This window comes from Hippoglossus stenolepis, chromosome 3 (genome assembly GCF_022539355.2).
Source record: "Hippoglossus stenolepis isolate QCI-W04-F060 chromosome 3, HSTE1.2, whole genome shotgun sequence".
NCBI lineage: Eukaryota > Metazoa > Chordata > Actinopteri > Pleuronectiformes > Pleuronectidae > Hippoglossus > Hippoglossus stenolepis.
In genome coordinates, this window is record NC_061485.1 from 8,619,731 (window position 1) to 8,645,178 (window position 25,448).

A 25,448-nucleotide genomic window follows, 5' to 3' on the forward strand; every position below is an offset into this window, starting at 1 on the left:
AAATTTAACAGTGTTCAGTAGAAACACTAATTCTTTGTGGGTTATATAAATTTGGTATTTTAATAATATTGCCTTATATATCTAAAGGAGACATTTCTGTGCCTCAAAATTAATCCACAACGTTGAACAAGAACTGTAGGGGGCGACATTTTCAAAACAATCATTTCCCAGGGTCGGAAGCGCGACACAGATTTATGACATCACTTCCGTGAGGCGGAAGTTTTTTTCCCCCTACCTTAGTAAAATAAAGCAGCGTCTTTGTGTTCAGAGGATCTGGAGGTTGATGTATTTCTACCTGTCCTGTAACGAAGAAGAAGAGTGAAGTGTTCCCGCCACAGGTACAGACGTCCTCCTCTCTGAAATCAAACATGGAAACATTGTGTCGTGGCTCAGCTCCACGTATTGAAGTATTTAATCTGACCCCAGTGTTTTGCTACATTATAACGTCTGAATGAATTCATATTGATAACCCACTGTAACCATGGTACCGAGAGAAGAACACATCTGACTTCTGAGATTCTCTTTGTCATAAATTCATCTATGATATCAAGCCACAAGTCAATCTATAGATGCATAAATGGATGGGTAGATAGACGGATAGATATATAAATAGATAGATAAATGGTTTGATAGATGGATGGATAGATAGTCACTGAATAAACTAAACAAGATGTGAAAATGTAACAGCAAAACTAAAATATATATGATACTTATACACACACATACATATATATTTGTGTGTACAATAGAGTATTATCTCTCTCTATATATATAGAGAGAGAGAGATAGTGTTATATCAGGATATAGTTGACTGAAAGAAAATTAACCCTCTACAATTTTAATAACCATTTCGTCAGTGGAATTTCAAACTTAATTTTACAAATATTTCCATTTTTTTGGTTCTGACGTGTGAACGTTTGATCCTTATTTTGGCTTCATATGATAAACAACATATTAAGAAGTTGCTTTGGGGAGACATCTGAGTTTCTTTCTGAGCTTTTTCAGCGGTTTTCTGACATCTTCTACACTGAATAACTTTTCAAGTAACGGAATAAACAGTTTGAAGATTAATGTCGAAATAATAATAATAGAAAGTACATTGTATTAAATGTATTCTGCCGACATTATTTCTATGAATGGAGGGGCTGTATGACTACCCCCTCCGTAAGCCTCTATTTAGAATCACTTGCATTGATCCTCCTCTGTGCTGCTGCTGTTGTTCACACAGAGACGTCACTGAGGGAGACCTACCGAAACATCCAGCAGCATCATGTCTGCAGACCTGGACCTGTCCCCTCCAGAGGTCCCTGAGCCCACCTTCCTCGAGAGCTTGCTGCGCTACGGCCTGTTTCTGGGCGCCATCTTCCAGTTTATCTGCATCCTGGCTATTTTCCTCCCCATATCCAAGGGGCATGAACAGGTGAGGTTCAGACCAAGAGGATAAGAGGAGAGGGTCGTGTGATGAAGTATTTTCCTCCTTCAAACTGTGTTTCCCCTCTGCTGGTTTAGTGATACATTTTGGTCTGTACAGTAGTTTGTCAGATTTACAAGTTCTACTATTTAAAAAGATAGTGTTACAGACTACATTATTTTTTAATGTCCAAAAAGACCGAGCCATCAAGGGTTACTTTCTCAATCTATATACTAACTTACTGTCAGGGGAGATTATTTATAGACAGGAGCAATTAAATCCAATGTCTAATTATTCTATTTCCAGCCGCCGTCATCAGATGTACTGATTACTTTCCAGAGTATGTCGCCATTTCATCCTGCTGTCATTCCTCCCTGCTAGAAAAATAGGAAAGATTGCAATCGCAGAAACAGTGCTGACTGAGGGAAAGTGCTGGAACACGCCAGAATTTCTTTGTTTGCAGTGTATCCAAAAACTTTTATTGAACCATCTATTAAATGCAGATTACTTTGAGACCAAGCTAACTGGGAAACTGTATTAACAAGATCTATTTCACAAGTTACAAAACCTCCTCTGCCCATTTTACTTTAAAACTCAATTTACTTGGGAAAATATTATAAAATTGTGTCATTGTGGCAAAACCATCACCTAAATATATCTTCAAATCACACGTTATGTCTAGCAATCATGTATTTTCACACCTCATTTGAATGACTCAGAAGATTTCTTCTGAAACTGCCGGGTGTTTCATGCCTCATGTGTTTACTCCACAGGATGAGCACGAGTCCACGGACAGTAAAGCTGCTGAACAGATAAAGAAACCTAAAGGAGGAGCTCCTCAGATTCGACAGAAACCAAAGAAAGAGAGCAAGAAGAAGCGATAGAAAGCTGTGTGTGTGTGCGTGTGCGTGTGCGTGTGTGAGAGTGTTTGTGTGTATCACTACACGTGTATGAGAAACTGTCTTACTACAACACTAAAATATATTGTGCTCTTAATTTGAGAGACTTCAGAATGAACTGTGTCCTGTTCACCATCAACATAGCATTACAAGGAGCAAACTGCCATGGTGTTTGTGGCCTGCAACGTATTTCTAATGGCTAGATTTTTTTGCATTAGTTTCATTTATTATTGAATATCATTGATTGAATTATATTTGAACTGTAACAGACAATTAAATGCACTATACAGTCATGTGCCTCAGGTGTGTTTATTCATTGCTAAATTCCAGTTTGGTTTAATGATGTGGAATAGGATTGTGTCCTGTCCTTATAACATACTTCTTTTGAATGGCAGAATATATCTCGACTTTGTTGTAAAGTTGTGTTTTTTTGCACCAGAGAACCATGTTTTATAAATAAACTGATGTTTGTTTAAATTTACACAATATTAAGCAATTCATAACACACTCTATTGGTACATAATCCAAGATGGAGCGAAAGGTGAGAGTAATCCAACTGTGTGGGTTTTATGTTTATGTTGTTTGCCTAGTTTGCCAGTATATGCCTCAAAAAACCTGATCAGACTTAAGTATGAACCGTATATATGAAGTGACACAATCAACACCAAAAATAATGTCATGGGAGTCTATGGCAATAGATGCGGTGATAGAGTGGTTGTCCTCCAACCAGAAGGTCATTTGTCCAATCCTCAGTCTTCCCCATCTGCATGCTGAAGTGTCCTTGTGCAAGATAAAAGGTAAGTGGCTTGGGATAAAAGCATCTGCCAAATGACTTGTAATGTAAAAATTTGTCAAACAACAAAAACATGACAATTTTTGTCATTTCAAAGTGAAAACCTCTCCAATCAAAACAAAGTCATTGTATTTAAAAAATATATACTTTTAGACATTACATCGAAAAAAATACAACAGAAGGTTAATCGTCAATTAAAGTAAATATTTGTTGCGATCCTAATTCACGCTCCTCCAATACTGTCAACAATTAGCATTTTATTTGAAAAATATTAAGTATAATTGATATTTTTGAATTAAAACTTATAATTGTTTCGCTAACTGATTTTTCGTAACAGCTTCAAAAAAAATGTTTCACTTTAATTCAAGTTGTCTCAAGTGAGTAGTCCCAACCATCAATCGTTATTAGCTGATTAACACTCGAACCCATTGGAAAATTATTTTGAAGCTTTATCAGCTAATTAAATAATTAACATTTTATTCGAAAAATATCAATTAGCCTTATAATTATTTCATGAACAGCTTCAAAATGTTTTTTCACGTTAATTGAAGTTGTTTCATGTGAGTAGAAAAAGCCCTAAACACGTCGCCTCAGAATCTGAACGTGGACGTCAAAGCCAACGTAACTCTTCAAAGCGATGTGCTTGTCGCTTAGCAACCGATTGACCTTTCCACTAAGTGTCCTGGTGAAACGAGGCGTGTTGTTATTAGTTCAGTAACAATGAAACAATACGAGCGGAGATGATTTTTATGATTTTTTATTAAAGTGTTCATTATGTTTTTATTCGTCTACTACTCCGTGGTGGCGTCGAGTTACGCAAGGCGACGTGAATCCCCCTGACTCCCACCGCCGCTGCGTAAACAGCGTAAAAAAAAAAAAGCCCAGACTCGTCATATTTGCTTCCAGTGATGCACGATCCCGTGGTTTTCTCCCAACGAGCCGTGTCTTCTCCTTCTTCATCTTCTTCCTCCTCTTCTTCCATCCACCATCCCTCCTGCTGCGGCGCATGAACCCACGGCTCCACCGACTCTTCCCAGCTGCACGGGGCCGCTCGCCCGCTCTCTCGCTCCGCCGTCGGTCCGGTGTTTGTCCGGCCCCTCCACCGCAGCCGCCTGGCAGCTGAGCCCTTTGCTCCCGAACACGGCTTCTACCATGACCTCCTCCTCCTCCTCTTTCTCCTCCTTCTCCTCTTCCTCCTCCTGCGATTCAGCCGGAATCCGCTAAATGGGATTCGTGGCCGGTCCGAGGTTTCCACAGCAACTGGCCGCCCGCTTCCATTCCCCGCTCCGTCTCATGAGCGCAGCCACACCGATCTAACCCGGTTCCTCGCTGCGCGTCTCCGGTGCTCGGGCTGAACCTCCGGACGCGTCAAAGGTGAGTGAGCAGAGACATTTCTTCATCATTTCCCACCTGGGGGGGTTGGGGGTGGGGGGGTTCTATACTGGTTTATATGCTGCGTATTTCCCAGTCTGGAGCCCCCTCCTCACGCTGGGTCTCATTGTTGCACAGGCCACTCACTCACTCACGTTTGTGCCAGTGTCGCGGAGGATTTACCTCGGACCCCCGCGACACGCCGAAATACAAAGCATCCTCCGGCCTCACGCGTTTAAAACCAAACCCATCCTGAATCCCGCTCGCTTTAAATTGGACCGCGCGGACAAATGAGAAGACCAACAATCCATCGAAATTCAAAATGGAGCTGTAGCAGCACCTGTTTTGATTCATCAGGCCGCACATGCAGCAGCATTGTCGCCTCTCAGTCCTCGCTCCCCATTCACAAATCCACGTTTACGCACCTAACGTGGATCCTTTTTGGAGAAACCGTGGATGTTTTTCCCATCTTTTTTAAAATATTTGTATTATTATTGTGATTATTATGATTCACTCCCTTCCTTTATCATCCTGACAGCTGCTTCTCTGGCACAGGCACATCCCCACCCCACCCCTTGTGTCTCTTTTGAAAAAAAAAAAAGCTGCTTTGCTGACAACAACTGGTGTTTTTAATCCCGTGGAAATAGCATTTAAATTATGTGGCTAATCTATTCACTGCTGGTTTGGAGCTTGGGGCATGTTCCAGCTCATTTCCATATGGCTGTGGATTCAGGTTGGATTAAGTCACACAAACATGGGGAAGATCAACACTGGATCTCTACAACTGGACTGAGAAGATAGAGCAAGAGAAAAACATCCTAATTCCCTAGTTTCTGTAGTGTAGTGGGTAAAAATACAGTGTTGCCTTTCCCAGGACAGTGTTGGTCTTCCCAGCAGCTCAAGACCATTTTCTTTATTGATCCATCCACCAAGTGTTGTCCTGATTAAATGTTTAATCCATACAAAGGTCACAGATATACGGGAAATGGCTCATTACAGGTCCTCAAGGTTACATCTCCATATGTCCTGTTTTTCTTTCAGTTAGAAACCCCCACAATAATATATGTTTACTACCGTGAAAAAAAGAAAACAGGAAGCAGTTACTCCTCAAAAGTGTCACTGATCTGTTGATTGACCGTTTGATAAATTAATTAATTGTTGCAGATGTAATTTGCTTCACTTGTAAGACAGGCTGCGAGAAGAATGCATATTACCTTCAATTTATTCTAATATCCCATAAACCACAAAGAAATGCTGCCTGTGAATTTAATATAGATCATGTGCTGTTATTAATGCAATTCCCATGAATATATATTAGAACGTGCCACCTCTGCCCTCCTCCATAGCATCAATCACAGCTGTAGCAGCCATTTCCCAGAGCCTGGATCATTTGCAGCCGGAGCCCCCAGTGAAAGATAGACAGCAAACGGAAGTGTGTTTTTATCAGCTGAATGCCACAATCCCCCCCTCCTCTTCTCCTCCTCCTCCTCCTCCTCTTCTTCTTCTTCCTCTCACGTGTCATCTGTGTGTTTGTCACTGAGGACGAGCGAACGTGAGGTGGAACAGCTTCAAACAGGCTCCGAGGGGTTAACGGAAAGATTTGGGGAGACAGACCGGACGAGACTCAGATGGGACGAGATTTGATAGTTAAAGGGACTGCATTGTTTTCTCCTCTGCCCTTTTCTCTCAATCCACTGCCCATTCCGTCCCTCCGACTCTGGCTATTTATAGAGGATGTGCGTATGAAACATGTATGTGGACTGTGCTGCTTCATGTTATCATCAGCAGATAGCAGGATGGGACAGTGATGCTAATGTGCACATTTCCTTTCATTTTGATCTTGAGGGAGCCGTCGTTCCGTCCTCGCTCCTCCTCCTCCCTCGCCTCCCCTCCCCTGGGCAAACTGTAATTTTCCCATTTGACTGAAACATTGGCTGGAACTCCTTCGCTCTCCGCAGCACAGTGGCAACTGTTACCGTCTGTTGTGACTCAGTGAGGTTTGTCATGGCCAAATGTGCTCATGTGCCTCAGCAGAAATGTGCGGCTATAGTGTGCTCGGCCCCAGATGGAGGAGCACAAATGTTGATCAGGCAGAGGAGATGTGAGGAAATAGAATCATGGTTGGGAACGTTTCATCATAACATTATCCTTTGATTGAAGATGCATTTAAACAACAATTTGAAGAAGAATTTGGGAACAATTACAGTATGGATCTTTAGCACCGGGCCCGGTGGTTAGCACTGCCGCCTTCAGGTTCGAATCCCATGTCTCTCTGTGTGGAGTTTGCATGTTCTCTGCGTGTTTGTGTGGGTTTTCTCTGGGTACTCCGGTTTCCTCCCACAGTCCAAAGACATGCAGAGTAGTGTAAGATTAAAGACAAATTCTAAATTGAAGGTGTGAATGTGAGTGTGAATGATTGTCTGGCGCTGCAATATGCTGACGACCTGTCCAGTGTGTACCCCGCCTCTCGCCCAATGTCCGCTGGGATCGGCTCCAACTCCCTCTGGCACCCTCGAAAGGTTAAGCAGTATAGATGATGGATGGATGGATCTTCAGCATCAAGGCTAATTGTTCCTCCAGTTTCTATTATACAACAAGATAATTTCCTCATAGATAAGTCGGCAGATGATTAGGGGGCCTGAGGTAAAGACGTTACGCCCTGGAGCACGCAACATCCATTGTTATTCAAGCCTGTCTTACAACCGCACTCACATGTTAACCCTAATTTTCTCCCTCGGTCATGTCTGTCGGTGTCCATGTTTGCTATGAAGAGATTCCCCTCTGACAAGATAAAATCCACGATCCTCATTCTGTGGGAAAAAAGAGCAGATTCTAGTCGAACTGATTTGTTTCATCAGCCGTCTGAGTTAGTCTCAGGGGGTTTTCCAAAGTTGCAGTTCTTCTTTGTTTTCCTGAAACTGTGAGTCAGCAGCTGCTGTCTTGCTAATGTCTCGCAGGTGTAATGTTTACCATGTTATCCATCCAATCATATATCTGTACAGCTTATCCTTTTGAGGGGCTAGGGTTAGCTGAGGGGCTGGAGCCAAACACAAAATAATTAGTGTAATTATCCAGATCATGTAGTCATAATTAATGTCTGTTCAAAATGTCAGTATTGTCAATGCAGCAGTTGTTGAGATATTTCAGTCTGGACAGATCTTGCCACGTCCTTCTCCGTGCTGCCAGCATTCATGAAAAGATTGTGACTGTGGTAGAAAAACCACTTCATCTGGTAAAATCAGATGGTCAAAGATTATTATTATTTGGCTGAACAACATATTTCTACACTGAGCCAGAACTGTGGATTCTGAGATCACTTGCATTGGAAAGAATAGCGTGGTTCCTCTGAAAGGTGTTTTCGGACTTGCCTGATTTGTTAACTTTCATTCCTGTCAGGCATCTCGGCTTGTGGCCCTTACACTACCCCTCCTCTCCACAGTGTTTTCCTGTGTATTCACTTCACGTGGCGAGACAGTTTTATAGATTTTATAGCACTCGGTCAACACTGAGACTGTGAGAGAGACACAGGTTAGTGATAAATGTAGTGCGGATATTGAAGTGCTCTCCAGGTTCTGAGGTACAAACCACTCCGAGAACAGCTTTTAAGCTGAGCCTCTATTTATCATCGTTCAGCTGGTTTTCATTTTAGTGTTGACCTCATGTCTTTTGATAAAATTGCATTCTGTTCAAATATAAGTCAATTGAATTTTGTTATTTTTTTGTCACATATCAAAGTTTTATCAAAATCCAGACTCATTTTCCTACATAGCTTTTTCATTGTTGTCTTCGATGCATTTGGAGGCTACACTTGTCTCCGTCTTCTTGTTGTTACCACGGTTACAGGTGTCTCTGATGAGATGTCCCTCTGCTCTGCAGCAGAACAGACTGACTCACCTCAGTAAATCAAGTTAACATTTCAAAACTTGTCTGAGCAGAGACACTCTCTCTAATCGAATCCAGAACAGTTGTTCCTGTGAACCTGACAACACTGCAGCTAGCTGTGCTGCTCGCTGCAGAGCAGTGACTCTTACAGGAGCTGGATTCACTCACTTGTTCATATTCTGGGTTTAGTTCGAGAGGAGACGCAATATAGAACGATAACATCGGTATTGTCACGATACCAAAGATTTTGTAGTCGATACTGATACCTTGAATGTCGACGCTTCTCGATACCCAATTAGCTCTCCACACTGGAGTGTTTACCTGCAGACGACCAAAACCTACTCTAACGTGAACTAGAAACCAGGAGGCTTCCGGCCCCAAAATCGTGTCCCTCCCCTCCAGATTCTTCACCTTTTTATAAATGTCAGCGTGCGGCCTATATGAAGTTAATTGTGGATTCTCAGTGGATTGTGACTTTTTATATAGTTTTGTTTTCATCATGAATGATTATTTTTGGGCTGTTTTTCATGAACAACAAGGCACAGCTGTAATTCACATGATCAGCAAATCTGTGTGTTATCATATCATTAAATATCATGCAGAACTTTATTTTTACTGCACCTTTCATACCAGAAATGATTCACATGTAGCTTTAAATGATAAGAAATCAATTTAGAAATAATTATTAGCAGAAAAATTTCAAATATGCATCAATCAAATGAAATCAGTCATTGTGATCATTAGAATTTAAGACTTAAGAATTTATGATTTATCAGAGTCAAAACAACTTTTTTTCCTTTTGAAATAAGATTTCGATTTAAATGCTGGGAAACCAGAAAAAAAGGGCTTCTTTGTTGCCCCTTCACCCCCTTCACCCCCTTCACCCCCCGCTCCATCCTCCTCCTCGCTTCCTTCCCCTCATCCTGGCCTCCCACTGCTCAGGTGCCTGTTCTTGTTGCAGTGTCTGGCAGCCGTATAGCGCTGTGGTGCAATCTGGTTCCCCCACATTCCTCCGTGCTCCTTTTTGGATGGAACAACTCATAAGCAATTGAAATCTCACTTCATCTCCCATTCCTCATATTTATATTATTATATTTTAATCAGATTTTACAATATCTAATTTTTTTTATTTATCGGGTATTTATTAGTCATGTTCGTTCTCCCCGATTCGTCGTGTTGGACGGACTCACATGTTAGCACTTCTTGATGTAAGGGCCCTTTGACACCATATTAGGAAGAGGCGTGGGGCCCCGCTCTGTTGTTTACATATGCAGGCTCTGAGGCTTTCAAGGGTATTCTGCTGTGAGTGCAGCGTCCTGAGGAGAGGCAGTGGGAAGCGTTGGACACTGTGTGCACTGCGACTCTCAAAGGACACGAGTGCCGCTATCACTGTATCAGGATATGTTTGCAGAGCCAGTCGAGGGGCATTGGCTCTCCTCATCAGTGTGTGCTTGAACTTGATGATTAGTCTCCTCTCTAATCCTGTCGGACCAAACACTTGCAATAATGAACTGTCCGTGAGGAAGATATTAGCCAGTATTATACAGTATAGTATAATATATATATATATTTTGGGCATCTGGATTGTTGGTTGGTCAAAACAAGACATTTAAAGACATCACATTGGGCTTCAGGGAATTGTAATGAGCAATTTTTGTGTTTTCTGATGTTTTATAGACTTAGTTTTATAGATGCTTAAGATCATACACAACCAGACTTAATGTTGACGAAACTGTACTGTTGCCTACTTTCAGTTTAGTCAAAACTAAAATAACAGGTCTGAAAGGTGGCTCGGATCACGGTCTGATCCAATTGCATGAAGTTGAGACGGCATCAAACAATAGAAGAAGAAAGAGAAGTTGAAGCAGCTCGCAGGAGTGCTTGTTAAGCCCTATGGGACAAATTGTGATTTCTGAATATGGGCTTTATGAAATTTATAATTTGATTGATCGATCTTTGCCTTTTAGCCGACTCTTAAAGCTCTGCACTCTGGACTTGCTTTAGTTCACTAAGCAGATCTGTGATGCAGCTTCGGGTCAGTAATGGCAGGAGTCAGGAGGAAGCCTGTGAAGAGCTTCTAATTAGTCGGCGTAGATCAAATTGAAGTAACTTGACATTCAGTTGGATATCAGCTGATTTGTTTGTCTCTTCTAAATTTAGCCGGTGGTTGAACTGCATGTATAGACATTTAATCCCCTAAAAAGAAAATGCACATCAGTAGTTAGTTTTTAAGCAGCATTGGCTGTTTGAAGACGATCATCGTTTTTTTTCCTCAGATTCCAGCACCTCCAGTATCTGTTTGTTTGCATATATTGACTACGTGGGCTGCTAAATATATCTGTTGCATAAGTGCCTCCATTACTGCTTTAAATCTGCTAAGGCTGTAATCCCAATGTTTTTCATCGTGTTTTGTCTTGCACTCGTCTGGGCTCTCCTGGATCCTCAGCGAGCTGGTAGACGCGAGAGGCAGAAGCAGTTCACTGGTCACTCGGTTCACTCAGTCCTGTCCGTCTTTTCCTGCAGGCCTTTCTCTGTGTGACTCAGTGTTGCACCATGGGATACGTTAACCCCCCGGTGAGCCAGATTTCATACTGGCAAGGGTTGAATCAAAGCTTGCATGACTGTACGTGTGTGTTTGACATCTCTCGTGCTCGTGCGCGCTCACGCACACTCTGGGCAGCTTACACGCCCACACTCCTCCGCAGTGGGATCCTTCTGTATCTCTGAGAATCCCCGTACCTGTGTAATTATGTTCTGGTTGCACATTACACTTAAAACACCCACTAAGCCTCAGCTGTCCGTGCAGTACACAACAACAACCACCCACACGGTCTTTTTCCAGCCACTGCCAGTTCCTTTCTCCTCATGTGTTCTTCGCTCTCCGCGTCCTTTTCGATCAGACTCATGCAAGTGTGTTGGAAACTCTCCGACACATGCATGTGTTGGAAAAAGGATGTGAGACGCAACTGTGGCCGGGCGATGGTGTGCGATAGAGTCTTGTTTCCCAAAGACGGAGGAACAGCTGCTCACACACAAGCACATAAACACACACTCACAGACGCACACATCTACATATATGGCGAATACCCTCTGTCTGGAAGTGAGACTGCCTGTCTTCCTACAGGAACAAGGCTGTTTCATGTGTGTGTGACCGCCTGTGTTTCAGCTGGCCTGAGGTTGCCAGCCTCACAGTGAGTCACTCTCCAGGGACGTGGGGGGGAGGATTGGACTTGGTGTGTGGACACTCCAGCTTTCTGTGGCTGCACTTGACTGTCTGAGCATGTTTGTCTCTGTCTGGGCTCTTGATGACAGTGCGCTCTTGACTTGTTGCATTTATCAGCTCACAATACGACGTATTCGGCGGCCGTATACAGCAATTATCAGCAGGAGACCAAACTGTTACTGTCGCGTCGGTTCACCCGCACCAGGCCTCTTTTGTTTGAAGCTTTGTTTTCCTTCGCAGATGCTTATTGATTCAGAGCAGATTGAATCAACAGATAGGAGTGACCTTGAATGTATGTGTGTCGACTGGTTCGAGGTGTCCTGTTCTCTGAGTATTTGCATGCTAAACGTTTCTAACCGAAGCTGGAACGGCTCCAAGGACTGGACGAGGCTCCGGAGATGAGTGCGAGGCTCAGAGCACGCGCTGCTCCGGGGACTTTTTTCATTAAGAAAGGTCAATGAAAAAATGGCAGTGGTTAGTTGAGTTTTGTAAAACACAAAACTCGGCACAATCAGGCAGTTTTTTTTTAATAAGAAAAGTTGTGATTTTGTGACAAAAGTTATTAAATTAGTGCCGCAATTAACTATTAGTTTTGTTATTGATCATAAGGTGTCCGGCAAACCATCAAAAAATATTGAAATAACATAGACATAAAGCAGAGAAGCATCAGATTTTCATATTGGAGAAGTTAAAGGTATGTTATTGCTTTGGAAAAAACACAAATGGATGTTATCATATAATAAATTTAAAAAAGAGTTGGCGGTTATTATTCTGTCAGTCGACTAATCATTTCAGTCTTCTTTGGCAACCACACAAAGATATTAACGATGCAAAAGACGCCTTGTTCTCATCCACTGGGAATTAAAGTATTGCAGTCGTACTCATCTCTGGCTCTTGTCCCAGGTCTGCACATGGGGGCGGGCAAGAGCAAGCCCAAGGAGCCGGGCCAGCGCTCCATGAGCCTGGATGGCACCATCGGCACTGGCTCAGACAGCGGGCGCTTCCACCACCTGGGCCCCTCCCAGCAGACGCAAACCCCCAACAGGAGCCCTGCGGTCGGGACGGGGAGGCGGGGGCATCCAGGGCAGCACCACCACGCGCCGACAAACACTCCTGAGCTGGCTCTTTTCGGAGGAGTGGACCACACGGGCACCATCACCTCGCCCCAGAGGGGACCTCTGGCAGGTAAGGGACATGTTGTGAGATTGGTTAAGTTTGGACATACTAAAGAAAATAACTGTTCTATTCTTGAGTTTGACATTTATAAGTCTCCCTCCTGTGAAAATCAAGTTTTTAAACATGCTGAAAATGTCCCCCTTGGGTCTTTTATATGAAAAAAGACATTTTGTTTGAAATTAGCAGTCAACACCATATATTTCCACCTTAAAACTGCAGTAAACAGGCTGGGAAAAAATGGAATACAAACAGCAGGTGTTTGTGATGTCTCAAACCTAAGAAACCAATCCTGGTAACTTGTGGGTGGAGCTCAGTAGCTGGAAAAGTCTCCTCAACAGCTGTGAGGGCGAAATGAGAATGGAAGGTGTAGAACATTTAAACTATTTTAGTCCATGAGGGGAATTTTCTTTGTGACAAACCTTTTAAATATGTCATTTTGAGGAACAAAGAGTGGGACTGTAAATGGTGCCAATGCTCTTTAAAATAGTTCCACATTTTGGGATATACATCTGTGTGTATTCTTGTTGAGAGTCAGATAAGAAGATAGATACCACTGTCATGTATGTGTGGTAAATATGAAGCTACAGCAACCGGTGAGTTTAGTGTAAAGAGCTGGAAACTCCTCATGCTTTATCTCACGCGTCTAATCTGTGTGAATTGTTTTTTTTACCTTTGGACAGAGGCAGGCGGGTTGTTTCCATTCCCAGTCACTTTGTGCTGAGCTGTTACCTCGCTCCAGCTTCATCTAACACACAGATGTGGTATCAATCTTCTCATTTAACTCTTGGCAAGAAAAATGTTGAGCTGCTTCTTCAGTAACAAATTATAACCAAAGCAATCATGACTTATCTCAGAGTCAGCCCGTAGACCTGCTTTCAGTTAGAAAAGAGACCAACATCTAAGACAAGGATTCACAGTGAGTTACATTATCACAGAGCGATATCGGAAAGTTTTTCCCACCATCAGCCGTCAAACAGACTTTAAAACCTCCTCTTGGACTTTGAAGTCTGTTAGCTCTGATGTGTCTAGACCGGCCAGATGGTTGAGGTTAATGTTGCCCCTAGCTGGAGAGCGGAGATGCTGCTGGTGCATCGGCAGCGGCTCTGCTGGCCGCCTCTTCCTGCCGTGCATGTAATGACCCGATCGATGATTAGCTGGAGTGTTCCCAGGTTCAGATCACAGGTTCATTATAAGGAAGGGGGAGAAAGCTGCACAGAAAATGGAAAACCTTTGATATGATGGCTCTGTCCTTCACGGACGATCGGTCACAAGCAAGTCTGAACGTCGATATTTCTCATTAAGGTTTGGCAAATAGTTTCATACAGATATGGAGCGTCGGCGGAATAGATTTATAGCGTTACAGTGGATGGAGCAAATTATTATCAAGGGCCTGACTTGAATTGTTAAAGCTGGATTATGGAAGTTAAACGTGAATAGGAGCAGAAAAAGGGAAGTTCCATTGTCTTAAATTACATTTTTCCCTAAATATATATATTCCTCCCATGTTTGTGTGTATTTGTGTTGTTTCCTGCAGGAGGTGTCACTACATTTGTGGCGTTGTATGACTATGAGTCACGGACAGCGTCTGATCTGACCTTTAGGAAAGGCGACAGGCTGCAGATTGTCAACAACACGTAAGAATCACGTCGTCTGTGTCTCTCTCTCTCTTTCTCTCTCTCTCTCTCTCTGATGCCACTACTTCACAAAAATCTAAATGAGCAGATTTGTCAACGCACATGTGAGCTTGCAGAATCGTGTATGTGAATGAACACAGTGGGAGTCAGTCGGTAGCTGTGGAGCAACGCAGACGCCAGACTCTGATTCTTCCCATCTGTTGACGAAAGCAGTGCAGACACATTCACAGGACAACTGTCGTCATCATAATCACTGGGGCTGCATTCCACACCATGATTTCATCTGAAAACGCATCAACTCGGCTACAGATTCGCCTGGAGTCCACACTTCTAGTTTTAGAGCCACTAAAACAGAAGTTGAGAAACACGTGGTGGCCCCTGTTTTAGCTCGAAAACTCCGGGAAAGATCGTACACAAAAACTCCTGCGTTTTAGTCGGGCAGAAACTGAGATGTTTGGAAAACGACGTAGACACTTTGCTGTTTGCTGATTTGGGTCTTTTCAGTCATGACGTAGCCTGGTTGTCATGTGATAGCAGCCTGATTTGTCAGGCTGCTATCACATGACAACCAGCTTTGGTCTCGGCTGCAGTGTAGAACACGGAGAATTTAAATTTGTAGAGTAAAGTAAATTTGTCTTCGCCAACAGCTGTTAAAAATGATGCAACTGCTGACACGCGTAGGAGACAAGCTGTTATTCCAGCAACCTGCAACATTTCTGCAACCAACCACCAAATGCTTCCTGTGTACACCAGCACATACACACGCATATACTGTCTTCAGGTGTTTTAGTGTGGAAAATAATAGTTGTATGGATGTAGCCTGAGACACTTAATGTAAATCATAGCAATATTTCCACTCATGTCCCCGAAGAAATGGAACATAGATTTCACTCAAATAAAAAAGACGTGTGCATTTGTTTCCAAGTGGAAGCGTCCACAGCCTAACTCGCACACACACGTGTTTAAAATCGGAACAATGGTGTTTTTGTTTTGTCTTTTCCTCTGCACTCTTTCCATAACCTGCCAAAGTCTGGTCTGCTGTTTTTTTTAATACACATATAGTGTGGGACTCCACAGCAGGGCTGGAAAAACATAATGAATTCATCTTTCATTAATATTCAACAATGAAACAGGACGTCTACATTACAAAGCATGAAAAAAATGTTGAGTGAGACTGTGTCAGTGAGTCCAGAAGAAATCCCCCCATGATGTGAGGAATTGATCATTCATGCAAAATAAATAAGACGCTTCTATTGTGGAATTGAAAGAAATATTACAAATGAAAGTTAAAAGTTAGAAAAGCCTGCAGTTTGTGCAGCCCCGCTGTGTCGTCCCACATCCAGCTCCTCCACTCTCTCTGTGCTGCTTTGCCTTCGCCGCGTCTCCTTGCCGTGTTTTGATGTGTCTGCTGTGTCTGTTATCTCTCCCCCCTCTCTTTCTTTCTTTCTCATGCTTCATGGTTTCTCCTAGGAAAAAGTACAGCTTCAGGTCAGTAATACTTAATGCAATAAGAAATCTTCTGCAACCTTTTGTTCACAGTCCCTCTGCTGCTGCACGGATTTGTCTGGTCAAGCTCGTAGCGTAACTATGATGAATTGGGGAGTGATTTGGTGCATTAATAAATCTGGATATACAGTTTAAAGCCTAAAATGTGAGCTGGGGGGACCACATGTGGAATAAAAGGTTGCATGTGTCTGTCCACTTCCTCTCTTAACAATCTGTTTTTCCTCACATCACTGCGCTTTATGGTGTGGAAAGAAATCAGCATTTTGTAAAACACCAATTTTGAAATGTCTCCTGTTTTTGTAAAGAACAATGTTGGTCTTCAGTCAAGTATAAACTTTTCTCAGATATAGACTTTCTCCCTGAGACGTGTCAAATGTGAATCGTCCTGTTGTGCAGATATTTAAAATAATATTTAAAGGAGACTGCTAATGTCCTGAATTTTGTTATTGGCAACAAATCCAGAGAAAAGATCAAGCGGCAAACTGGTGATTCTGGTTTCAAGCCAGATAATAATTATAATGATAATAATATTAATATATTAGTTTGTTTTTAATTTATCACACATACCCTGTTTTGGTGATGTACATTTTCCTCAGCATTTACTCTTGTTTGAGTAACTTTGGCTCAAAGTTAGTCACTGGAGCCTTTTTTACAAAAATGTAAACTATATATTTCTGAGTCAATTTGAAAGATTTACATCTTAAGTAGGAACCAGTTGGTTTGGGATTGACAGGGAGGTCAGTGTCTGTAGTATTTGTTATTTAGTATTTTGGTATTTTTGATGAATTTGTTGTCAGTTAAAAATAAGCATAAGAACAACAGTGTTATATTTTTCAGTGTCTTAAATTGGCAGATGATTAAACTAAGAAATAGTAACTGTATCTCCTGTCAGTTTTCTGTTTGTTATTGACTGTCTTTGGTCTCTTTCTCTCTCTCTCTCTCTCTTTCTTTCAGAGAAGGGGACTGGTGGCTCGCTCGCTCCCTGACGACGGGCGAGAGCGGTTATATCCCCAGCAACTACGTGGCTCCGTCCGACTCCATCCAAGCAGAAGAGTACAATACCCTCCTCCTTGTCTCACTCTCACACTTTGTTTTGCAGTTTTTCTTCCCTACAGAGATTTAAAGTCATTGTCAGTGTAAAACCTAAATGCAGTTTTTCTGACTTTGCATTATGATGACAGACAGAAAACAAGGCTCTGTCTACAAGCTAATATAAAGAGTATAGAGACATTGTCCTCGCACATGTTCCGTCCTATACAGTCGTCTAAGTGTGTCTCTCTCCGACTGCTCCAGACGCACAGTAGTAGCCTCTCACTGATCTTGTTCTCCGTGGCCCACTTTTGCAGGTGGTACTTTGGGAAGATCACTCGTCGGGATTCAGAGCGGCTCCTTCTGAACCTGCAGAACAGACGAGGAACCTTCTTGGTCAGGGAGAGCGAGACCACTAAAGGTGAGAGGTTCACATCCCGCCGAGTCCACTGTTGTTAACAAGCTGGTTCTATTGGCTCCTCTGCCTTTCTCACTGTCTGTTCATACATATTATTTCATCTGGGATCCTCAGCTATTTTGAGAAGTATTAAAAAATAACGTTGAAGTTATTTTACCTTCAAACCGCTTCAAAGATCATTTAGATGGTTCACTGACTTGCAATAGAGAGAATGGTGTCTTCTGTTGCTCTATGTAACTTTGGTTAGATTCAAACCCTGAAAGGAGAAGCGGTAACGATAATGGAAAGATGGAAGTTGTGTATATTGTCGGTGGGAATCAAATTTACAGCTGCAATAGTCAACTGAAAGACTCTTTTGATAACTTGTTGTTTATGTCATTTTTAATGCAAAAATGCCAGTTAATTAAATATCTTAATGTTTGTGACTAGTAGTCATCACCTGAGAAATGGTTAAAGTATTTTTTTAACACATACATGAAATTGTTAGTAGTGGAAAAAAAGTCCTGTAGTACATATGTTTTGTTGCAGCTCTAATCAAGCTGTAAAATAATGATCTTGTAAAAATACCGTCTTGTTAGCAAACGCATGCATTATCCAACACAATTCTCATTACACAACATGATGAATAAAAAACTGGAACATTTTATTTTGCACTCACAGGAAGTCTTGTCACTTCCTCGGCGTCCCGGGAGCTTTCTCTGTGCAGCGGATGTGATCCTCCTTTGAAACAAGTTCTTCAGGGACTTAATTTACCAGGCAGTATTCTCATAATTAAGCCATTTGGTAACTTTCACCCACTGTGCTTGTGGCAGAGATTTACGTCTTTCTTTGAGAGTGAGAGCTGGTCCCTGTGACATAGGTGGACTCGGTAGGGGGCTTGTTTTGGAGGAAGTGTGGGGAAAAAGGGAGAGTGGACTGGGGGCTTGTGAATGGAGAGGGGTGAATCACTGCCAGAACTAGGTCAGCCAAGGAGGGTGCTGGATTTCCCCCATGGCTTTGAGTCCCTCTTCTCTCAACACACACACACTGAGAGGGGAGGAGAGGCATATACAGAGCGGGTATAACAGTAAAAGGGGAGACTCGAAGGAAAGTGGGAGGCTCGGGGGGGGAGAAGGAGGAGCTCTGGCACTAGGAGTGATGGCGTCAGCGTGTGTCCAGTATTAGATGTCAGTGTATTAGATGTGAGATTGACAGTGTGATGGATGAGCTGAGGCCTGCAGGTCATATGTTGCTTAAAGTGTATAGATCATGTTAGATCAGGATACAAGAACACAAGTCGTGACCCACTGCTTTTAGTTATCATTAATGGAAAATGTTAGAGGACCTCATCTCGCATATATAAACAGAAAATGTCAACGTTAATGTTGTTGTTGTTGGGTCCATACAAAGCGTGAAGGTCCTCTAGTCAACACAGATTCAGAAAATCATGGGAGAATATTTCAATTCAGGTGTAATATAGTAATTTATATTTTTGTTTGCTTCAGTCATGAAAGTCTGTTTGCAGAGAAGTTGTAGATTGATGGTTTAGCTGCTTTGAAATTTGAGTGGTTGATGGAGGATAATGACCATGAGGCAGTAAAACTACTTAATTTTCTCTTTACTCTGGAACCACCTTTTAAAAAACACATTTTTACAAGTTCGATTTTTTTGTAAGTAGTAAGGTTTTATTTTCAATCATTACTTTCTGATGGAATATGATTACTTTATTATGTCATTTTCTCATTTCTTGTTTTTTAAATGTAGTTTTATGAAAATGTTCTGTACAAAACTTGGTAAACTCCGAGTTGACTTAGCGTTGGGCCATGTACAAGGACATGAAGTCTTAGCTGAACTTCAGGGTCCCGAGGGGCCGACAGCCCAGCACAGCTGCTAGGAAAACTCCGGAGAGCAGCTGTCGCACAGGCCGAGATACTCCTGCTTTTATTGTTCTAACCTGTCTCCGTCTGTCCTCCTTCTTCAGGGGCATATTGCCTGTCAGTGCTGGATTATGACAACACCAAAGGCCTGAATGTTAAACATTACAAGATCAGGAAGCTGGATAGCGGCGGTTTCTACATCACCTCCCGCACCCAGTTCACCAGCCTACAGCAGCTAGTCTTCCACTACCGCAGTGAGTAATCAGACACGGGCACTTTACAGCAGCTCACAAATGTCAATATCTGCGATGTTTAACCGTTTAACAACACTGCTGCTCTAACCCCGCCCTTCCTCTCTCATTCTCCTCCCTTTGTCAGAGCACTCCGATGGGCTGTGCCACGCTCTCTCAGACGTGTGTCCAGTGGCCAAACCTCAGACCCAGGGGCTGGCCAGGGACGCCTGGGAGATCCCCCGCGAGTCGCTCCGCCTCGACCTTAAACTGGGACAGGGCTGCTTTGGAGAAGTCTGGATGGGTTAGTGCTCCACACTTTCCCCTTCCTACGGGAATTAAACCCCCCTCTAACAGCTCATACATTGAATGTACAAAACAAAAAGATGGATTGCACTTTTCTTAAAGTTTATTATTGAGGGAAATCCTGGTAAAGGATATTATACCTTAAATTAAATGAATGGTTTGATATTTAGGGCGTTATTTGCTTCCTGGTGGAGATGAGAAGATTGTGTGTTTGTTAAATATAAGGCTAGTATAAGATCTGCACAGTACTACCTCCTCTAATGATCCAGAGTAAAATATTTAGTGTTAGTCTGGGTCAAACCTCTGAACTGTTTATTTTACTCTTAGGTTTTTGTACAGATTAAATAGGCTGAGTAAGATAACATTAATACCACTGGACACAGCCAGGCTAGCTGTTTCCCCCCGTTTCCAGTCTTTACGCTAAGCTAAGCCAACCAGCTGCTTATTGTATCAAAGGGCAAATTTGAGGAAGGTACCAAACTGCTCCTTTAAGTCTATATTATGACATGAGGAGTTCAAGAGCTTTATTAAAGAAGTTGCACGCTGAACTTAGTAACACTGTTTCCTCACAGGTACGTGGAACGGTACGACGCGAGTAGCCATCAAGACCCTGAAGCCCGGCACTATGTCTCCCGAGGCCTTTCTGCAGGAAGCACAGGTCATGAAGAAGCTGCGGCACGAGAAGTTGGTCCAGCTGTACGCCGTGGTGTCCGAGGAGCCCATCTACATCGTGACAGAGTACATGAGCCAAGGTGATGCAGAATTCAGTGGTGGCCAACATATCTGGTTTTGTAGTCGTATAACATTTTCTTAATACTTCTGGTCATACGTTCACAGGGAGCTTATTGGACTTCCTTAAAGGGGACGCAGGGAAGATGCTTCGTCTGCCTCAGCTGGTAGACATGTCCGCTCAGGTAAAATTACACAAGTTTCTGTGACTTTATAGTTTATTGTGCTCTGCCCCATAAAACCACCCAGAATTCACACACTAAAATCCTTGATAATTCTTAATATTAATATAAAATCTCTCTCCCTGCTCGGTCCGTCCAGATTGCTGCGGGCATGGCGTACGTGGAGAGGATGAACTACGTCCACAGAGATCTGCGCGCCGCCAACATCCTGGTGGGAGAAAACCTGGTGTGTAAAGTGGCCGACTTTGGTCTGGCAAGACTCATCGAAGACAATGAGTACACAGCAAGACAAGGTGAGTCCACGCTGCCTCTTTCCACAGAGGATCAGTCTTAAGATTCTGTGAATATGAAGCTGAAAAGACACGTAGTAGAAAATCTAAACTGACATGATTTTTGATACTACAACGCACACACACGTTTGGTGATAGATTCAAAATGATAAGTAAGGAAGTTGAAATCTGTTTTCTGCAGCATGTTCCATTTAAACTTTACTCACTTGTAACCATTTTCTATTATTTTTATCATTTTGACCCTTTAGGAGCTAAGTTCCCAATCAAATGGACGGCACCAGAGGCAGCTCTGTACGGTCGCTTCACCATCAAGTCAGACGTCTGGTCCTTTGGTGTGCTGCTCACAGAGCTGGCAACTAAAGGCAGAGTCCCCTATCCAGGTAACGTGTCCACCAACCAACCAAGACATGTAATAAAACCAAACAGCTACCCACTCAAACAAGAGTTTCTTGGATAGAACAAGCGGATCTAGAATCTGAAATATGAGGATTTGTTGCGATTATTTTAATCTTATGTGATCGTAGAAGGAATATGTGAGTTTTGAACTCTCTGATATTTTCACTGTGTTCTGATAAATTATAGATGGAAGAATATCAATTCTTCAATGTATAATTAATGAAGACTTAGCTGCAGCCCTAAAAATGACAAAAACTACAGAATAGATCATTTAATATTGGTGTTTTGCTAATTTCATCCATCAAATATTGATTTTATTTTTAAAGAACAGGTTCCGTCTTCCTCTAAATCTCACTTCCTGTTCCTTTCTGCAGGAATGGTGAACCGCGAGGTGCTGGACCAGGTGGAGCGCGGCTACAGGATGCCCTGCCCGGCAGAGTGTCCCAGCTCCTTACACGAGCTCATGCTCTCCTGCTGGAGGAAGGACCCGGAGGAGAGGCCGACGTTCGAGTACCTGCAGGGCTTCCTAGAGGACTACTTCACCTCCACAGAACCCCAGTATCAGCCTGGGGAGAACCTATAGAACCACACACTGAACCGAACCCGAGGGGGGGGGGAACCTCCACACAGAACGATCTGCACTAACCGACCTCAGAGGAAAGCCTGTGAGAGGATCCGAGCCTGTGAAACTCAGCTGGGAGGAACTTGAGATTCTTCTGTGGAAGCAAAACCGAGAGAAGCACTGACAGAAAAATCCCCTCCGTGCTGCTGCAGAAGAACCCGGAGAACCTCCTCCCTGAAAGCACTCACTGTTTACTTTAGGTTCTCCTGTAGCTGTAAGAGGAGAACTCCTGCTGGACAAAAGCTCTGATTCGATTGAGGGACTACACTAGCGGTTATGTGTTTGTTTGTTTTTTGAAAGGTGCCACTGATGTGGGAGGAACCGAATCAGGACGGAGCAAGAGGGGGAAAGGAGAGGAAGCCTCCTGCTGAAGAGAGAAGGCCCAGGGAGGATATTTCTGCCGAGCATGAGCTGTTTAACGACACCTCCCTCTTTCGCTCTTCTGTCGCGTCTTCTTACCCTCGTCCGGTCCCGTCTCCCCCCACAGAAGAGCACTGCCGCTGAGGCTCAGGTGCCAAAGGAAAGTCAGTCTCTCTTAAAACGTCCCTTATCTCCTTTCTGCCTCTCTCTATTTCTGTCTGACTTTCAGTATCTCTCTCTCCAGTTTTCTCAAGTGCTGCTTCTTCAAAGTGTCTCCAAACAACTCAGCTCTGGAACTCTTCTTTGCATCTTTATTTATGTTTACTCGGATAATAAACGTCCTGGTTTCACGTGTGGGTCAGTAGCAGATTCAAGTTCCTGTTCTCTCTTTGTTTTCCTCCGATTATGTATCGAGGAGTTTGTAAGAACCACTAACTATCACGGTAGTTCCAGGATACATTTACTCTACAGGCAGGTGCTGTTACGCTGGAAATTGGTTTAAATTTCAATAAAACTTTGGGTCTTTATCTCTCGTTTACTCCATGTTTTTCTTGACACGTGCTGAACAGGCGTTGTGGCCTCCTGGATCCAAACCACGGCGATGATTCAAATCGATTTAGCGTTTGAATGCTTGTAGTTAATTGATCTCGATTTAACTGGAAAGTTTCCTTGAAAATAATCGGCACTGTTGTGTCGGCGGTGCAGAGCGGTTTTTAACAGATCCCAGCTCATTTCCTCGGAGGCGTAAATCGGCCATCAAACATTCATGTGACCCACTAAGACGCTGACACGGCCACCGAAACCGATTCCTATTATTAGACTCGGCTCAAGACGGGAAAACCCTGCGAGTGCGAGCCTGCTGTGTTCTGTGCCAAACGAATCACATTTCTTTACTGCTGTCCATGTATATACTGTTTTACTATCAACTGGCTTGTTTGGGTTTTTAAACTTTGCACCATTTCCCCAGGACACGTTGTGTTCGTGAGCAGACAGGACGGATCAACCTGACACTGTTCGCTGAAGGTTTTTATTCACTTCCCAGCTGTTACGACCATAAAAAATATGCAACCAGGCTGCCCCCAATGAAACTGTAAAACTTTAATCAGGTAACCCTAATAAAAGCTGTGTTTATGACTTGCTATGAGAGTTGATTTTGAAACCAGTTAGCATGCTTTTGTGCCGTTTTATCTCTTGACCACTGGCTGGGTTTGTATTTATGCTGTAATGTACATCTACATGTGTATGTTTCCTTTAACTCAAGGTCCAGGTGAGGTGAGGGGATCATATAAACAGACTTAGGAACATTTTTGCCATCAACTTCCGATTTTAATTTTGTATTGATATCCACTGCTGCCAGTTCTCACTCATACTGTACATACTGTAGCTCTTTAAGGTTGATTTTCCATGTACGCCACTTTCTAATGGCAGGTATTTATGTTGAGTGTCACACATTTCATGGTGGTTTGGTTTTATGACGTAGTTGATGCAGAAACAGTAGATCTGATTATAGATTAATACCAACAAATAATATTAAGACACAAAACACGAGTCATGCAGCAATAAGAGAGAGAGGATGGCCCACGTGCAGCAAAACCCCCGAAACGATGATGAAAGACGACGGCCATTAATCAGTAACGTGTATGACTCTGAAGCCACAGTGACAAAGTGAGTTTGGGCTGTTGTACGAGATGAAAAATGAAGTCAAAGATGTAAATAGTATCTAAAAATGACTGTGACGATCATGTAATTTGTTTTTGTACAGTTCTTGTTTAATTGCACCTCCACTCTGACGTTTTTACAGTGACGCACGCCTGCTCCCAAAACGTTTTCATAATAATAAGACGCGACTGTAAATGAGGCTTATGGAATGTTTTTATTTAATTTTTTCAAATATTGGACTTAATAATATAAAATCATACCCTGTTTGAAATCTCTATATCTGCTAAAAGACAATTTAAAAATTGGGTTTGACACGTATGTTTCTAAAATAATAAAAAGTGTTTTCCTCTTTTGAATTGGGAACCCCCCCCCCCCCTGTTTGTTCCAATGCACTGAACCGCCTGTAAGTCACTGGGACAATGTGGAAGTGGACGGGCTCATGACAAGTATGAGTAGCCAAGGTCTGATTGTGCCATATTTAAATGTCTCGGCCTTTCTTTTCTTGTTTATTTTTTTATAAATCTATGCAGTTTGGTCTGATCTTGCAATTTTATGGCCATTTTGTTCTTAAGTCAAAAAAACGATGATCTTAAAGCGAAGGTGTGAGCATTTTGTAAGAACTTTTGTCTTTTTTTTTTTCTGATGTAACGGGATTGAAATGGGTATCGTGCCACTTTATGTTGATCTTATGTTGTGCAATAAATTATATTTCAAATGTGTTTTGATAAGAGTGTGTGCTGGTGTGTGTGCTGTCCTTCAACCTGGAAACATCACAGGGCCACAGGGATGAGTCACGTCCTCGCAGAGCAACGAGTTTAGAGAAGTGAGCGTGAGACGAGAGGGTCGACATTAACGGAATTATTACGACACTTAAAGGCAGAATTTCAAAGATTCAAATTAAGTCTTATGATTAAAAGTTGACTATTCTGAAGAAAACTTGCTGAAAAATTGAAATAATCAGAGAAGTTGAGATTGTTGAAGGGAAAGTTTTAATAAGAGGACTAAAAAAGTTGAAATGGTTAAGAATCACTGAAAGGTGATGAAATTTGAGCTCTGCTGAAGTGGGAGGCTGAAAGGAAAAAATCTCTTAACGTCCATCAACTTAAAAACAATATCAGCTGAAACTGAAGCGCTGAGAGCAGCTGGATCTTGTATGAACAGTTGAAGTCATGAGAACTGAGCACGGCTTCTTTTCTGCTAAAGTGAAGAACTGAAACCATAAGGGGATGAAGTGTCAGTTGTCTTTGAGCATGTGGCAGATCATCATTGTTTAAGTTGCCTGGGTTACTGGGATATTAAGGGAAAAGTTCATTTGTGACTTTTAGATCCTCTTTTTAAAATGAGAACATTTTGTGTCAGATTGCTCACTGTGTAAACACCGGGGAAAGTTATCCTGGACTATATTATATCCATGATACACACTGTACGAGGTTTTCCAACATCAGGGAAACTGGCTCAGATGACAGGACAGTAAAT

General features: G+C 42.5%; 2 protein-coding genes across 4 annotated transcripts; both read left to right on the top strand.

Annotated features, from left to right (window-relative positions):
- Positions 1-197: 197 nt before the first annotated feature.
- manbal (mannosidase beta like) lies at positions 198-2,603 on the top strand. The gene is made up of 3 exons (XM_035148571.2): positions 198-338; positions 1,229-1,420; positions 2,185-2,603. Exons 2-3 carry the CDS (start codon positions 1,271-1,273, stop codon positions 2,293-2,295), a joined length of 261 nt encoding a protein of 86 aa, XP_035004462.1. The 5' UTR covers positions 198-338; positions 1,229-1,270; the 3' UTR covers positions 2,296-2,603.
- Positions 2,604-3,848: 1,245 nt separating this feature from the next.
- On the top strand, positions 3,849-24,691 carry LOC118104547 (proto-oncogene tyrosine-protein kinase Src). 3 transcript variants are annotated; one of them, XM_035151499.2, is made up of 13 exons: positions 3,849-4,477; positions 12,483-12,764; positions 14,290-14,389; positions 15,860-15,877; positions 16,850-16,948; positions 17,242-17,345; positions 19,303-19,452; positions 19,577-19,732; positions 20,307-20,486; positions 20,572-20,648; positions 20,785-20,938; positions 21,175-21,315; positions 21,706-24,691. In XM_035151499.2, exons 2-13 carry the CDS (start codon positions 12,491-12,493, stop codon positions 21,912-21,914), a joined length of 1,662 nt encoding a protein of 553 aa, XP_035007390.1. In that variant the 5' UTR covers positions 3,849-4,477; positions 12,483-12,490; the 3' UTR covers positions 21,915-24,691. The 3 variants fall into 3 exon arrangements, with proteins under 3 accessions (XP_035007390.1, XP_035007391.1, XP_035007392.1); XM_035151500.2 differs by having other exon boundaries at positions 21,184-21,315; XM_035151501.2 differs by lacking the exon at positions 15,860-15,877 and having other exon boundaries at positions 21,184-21,315.
- The last annotated feature ends 757 nt before the right edge of the window (positions 24,692-25,448 follow it).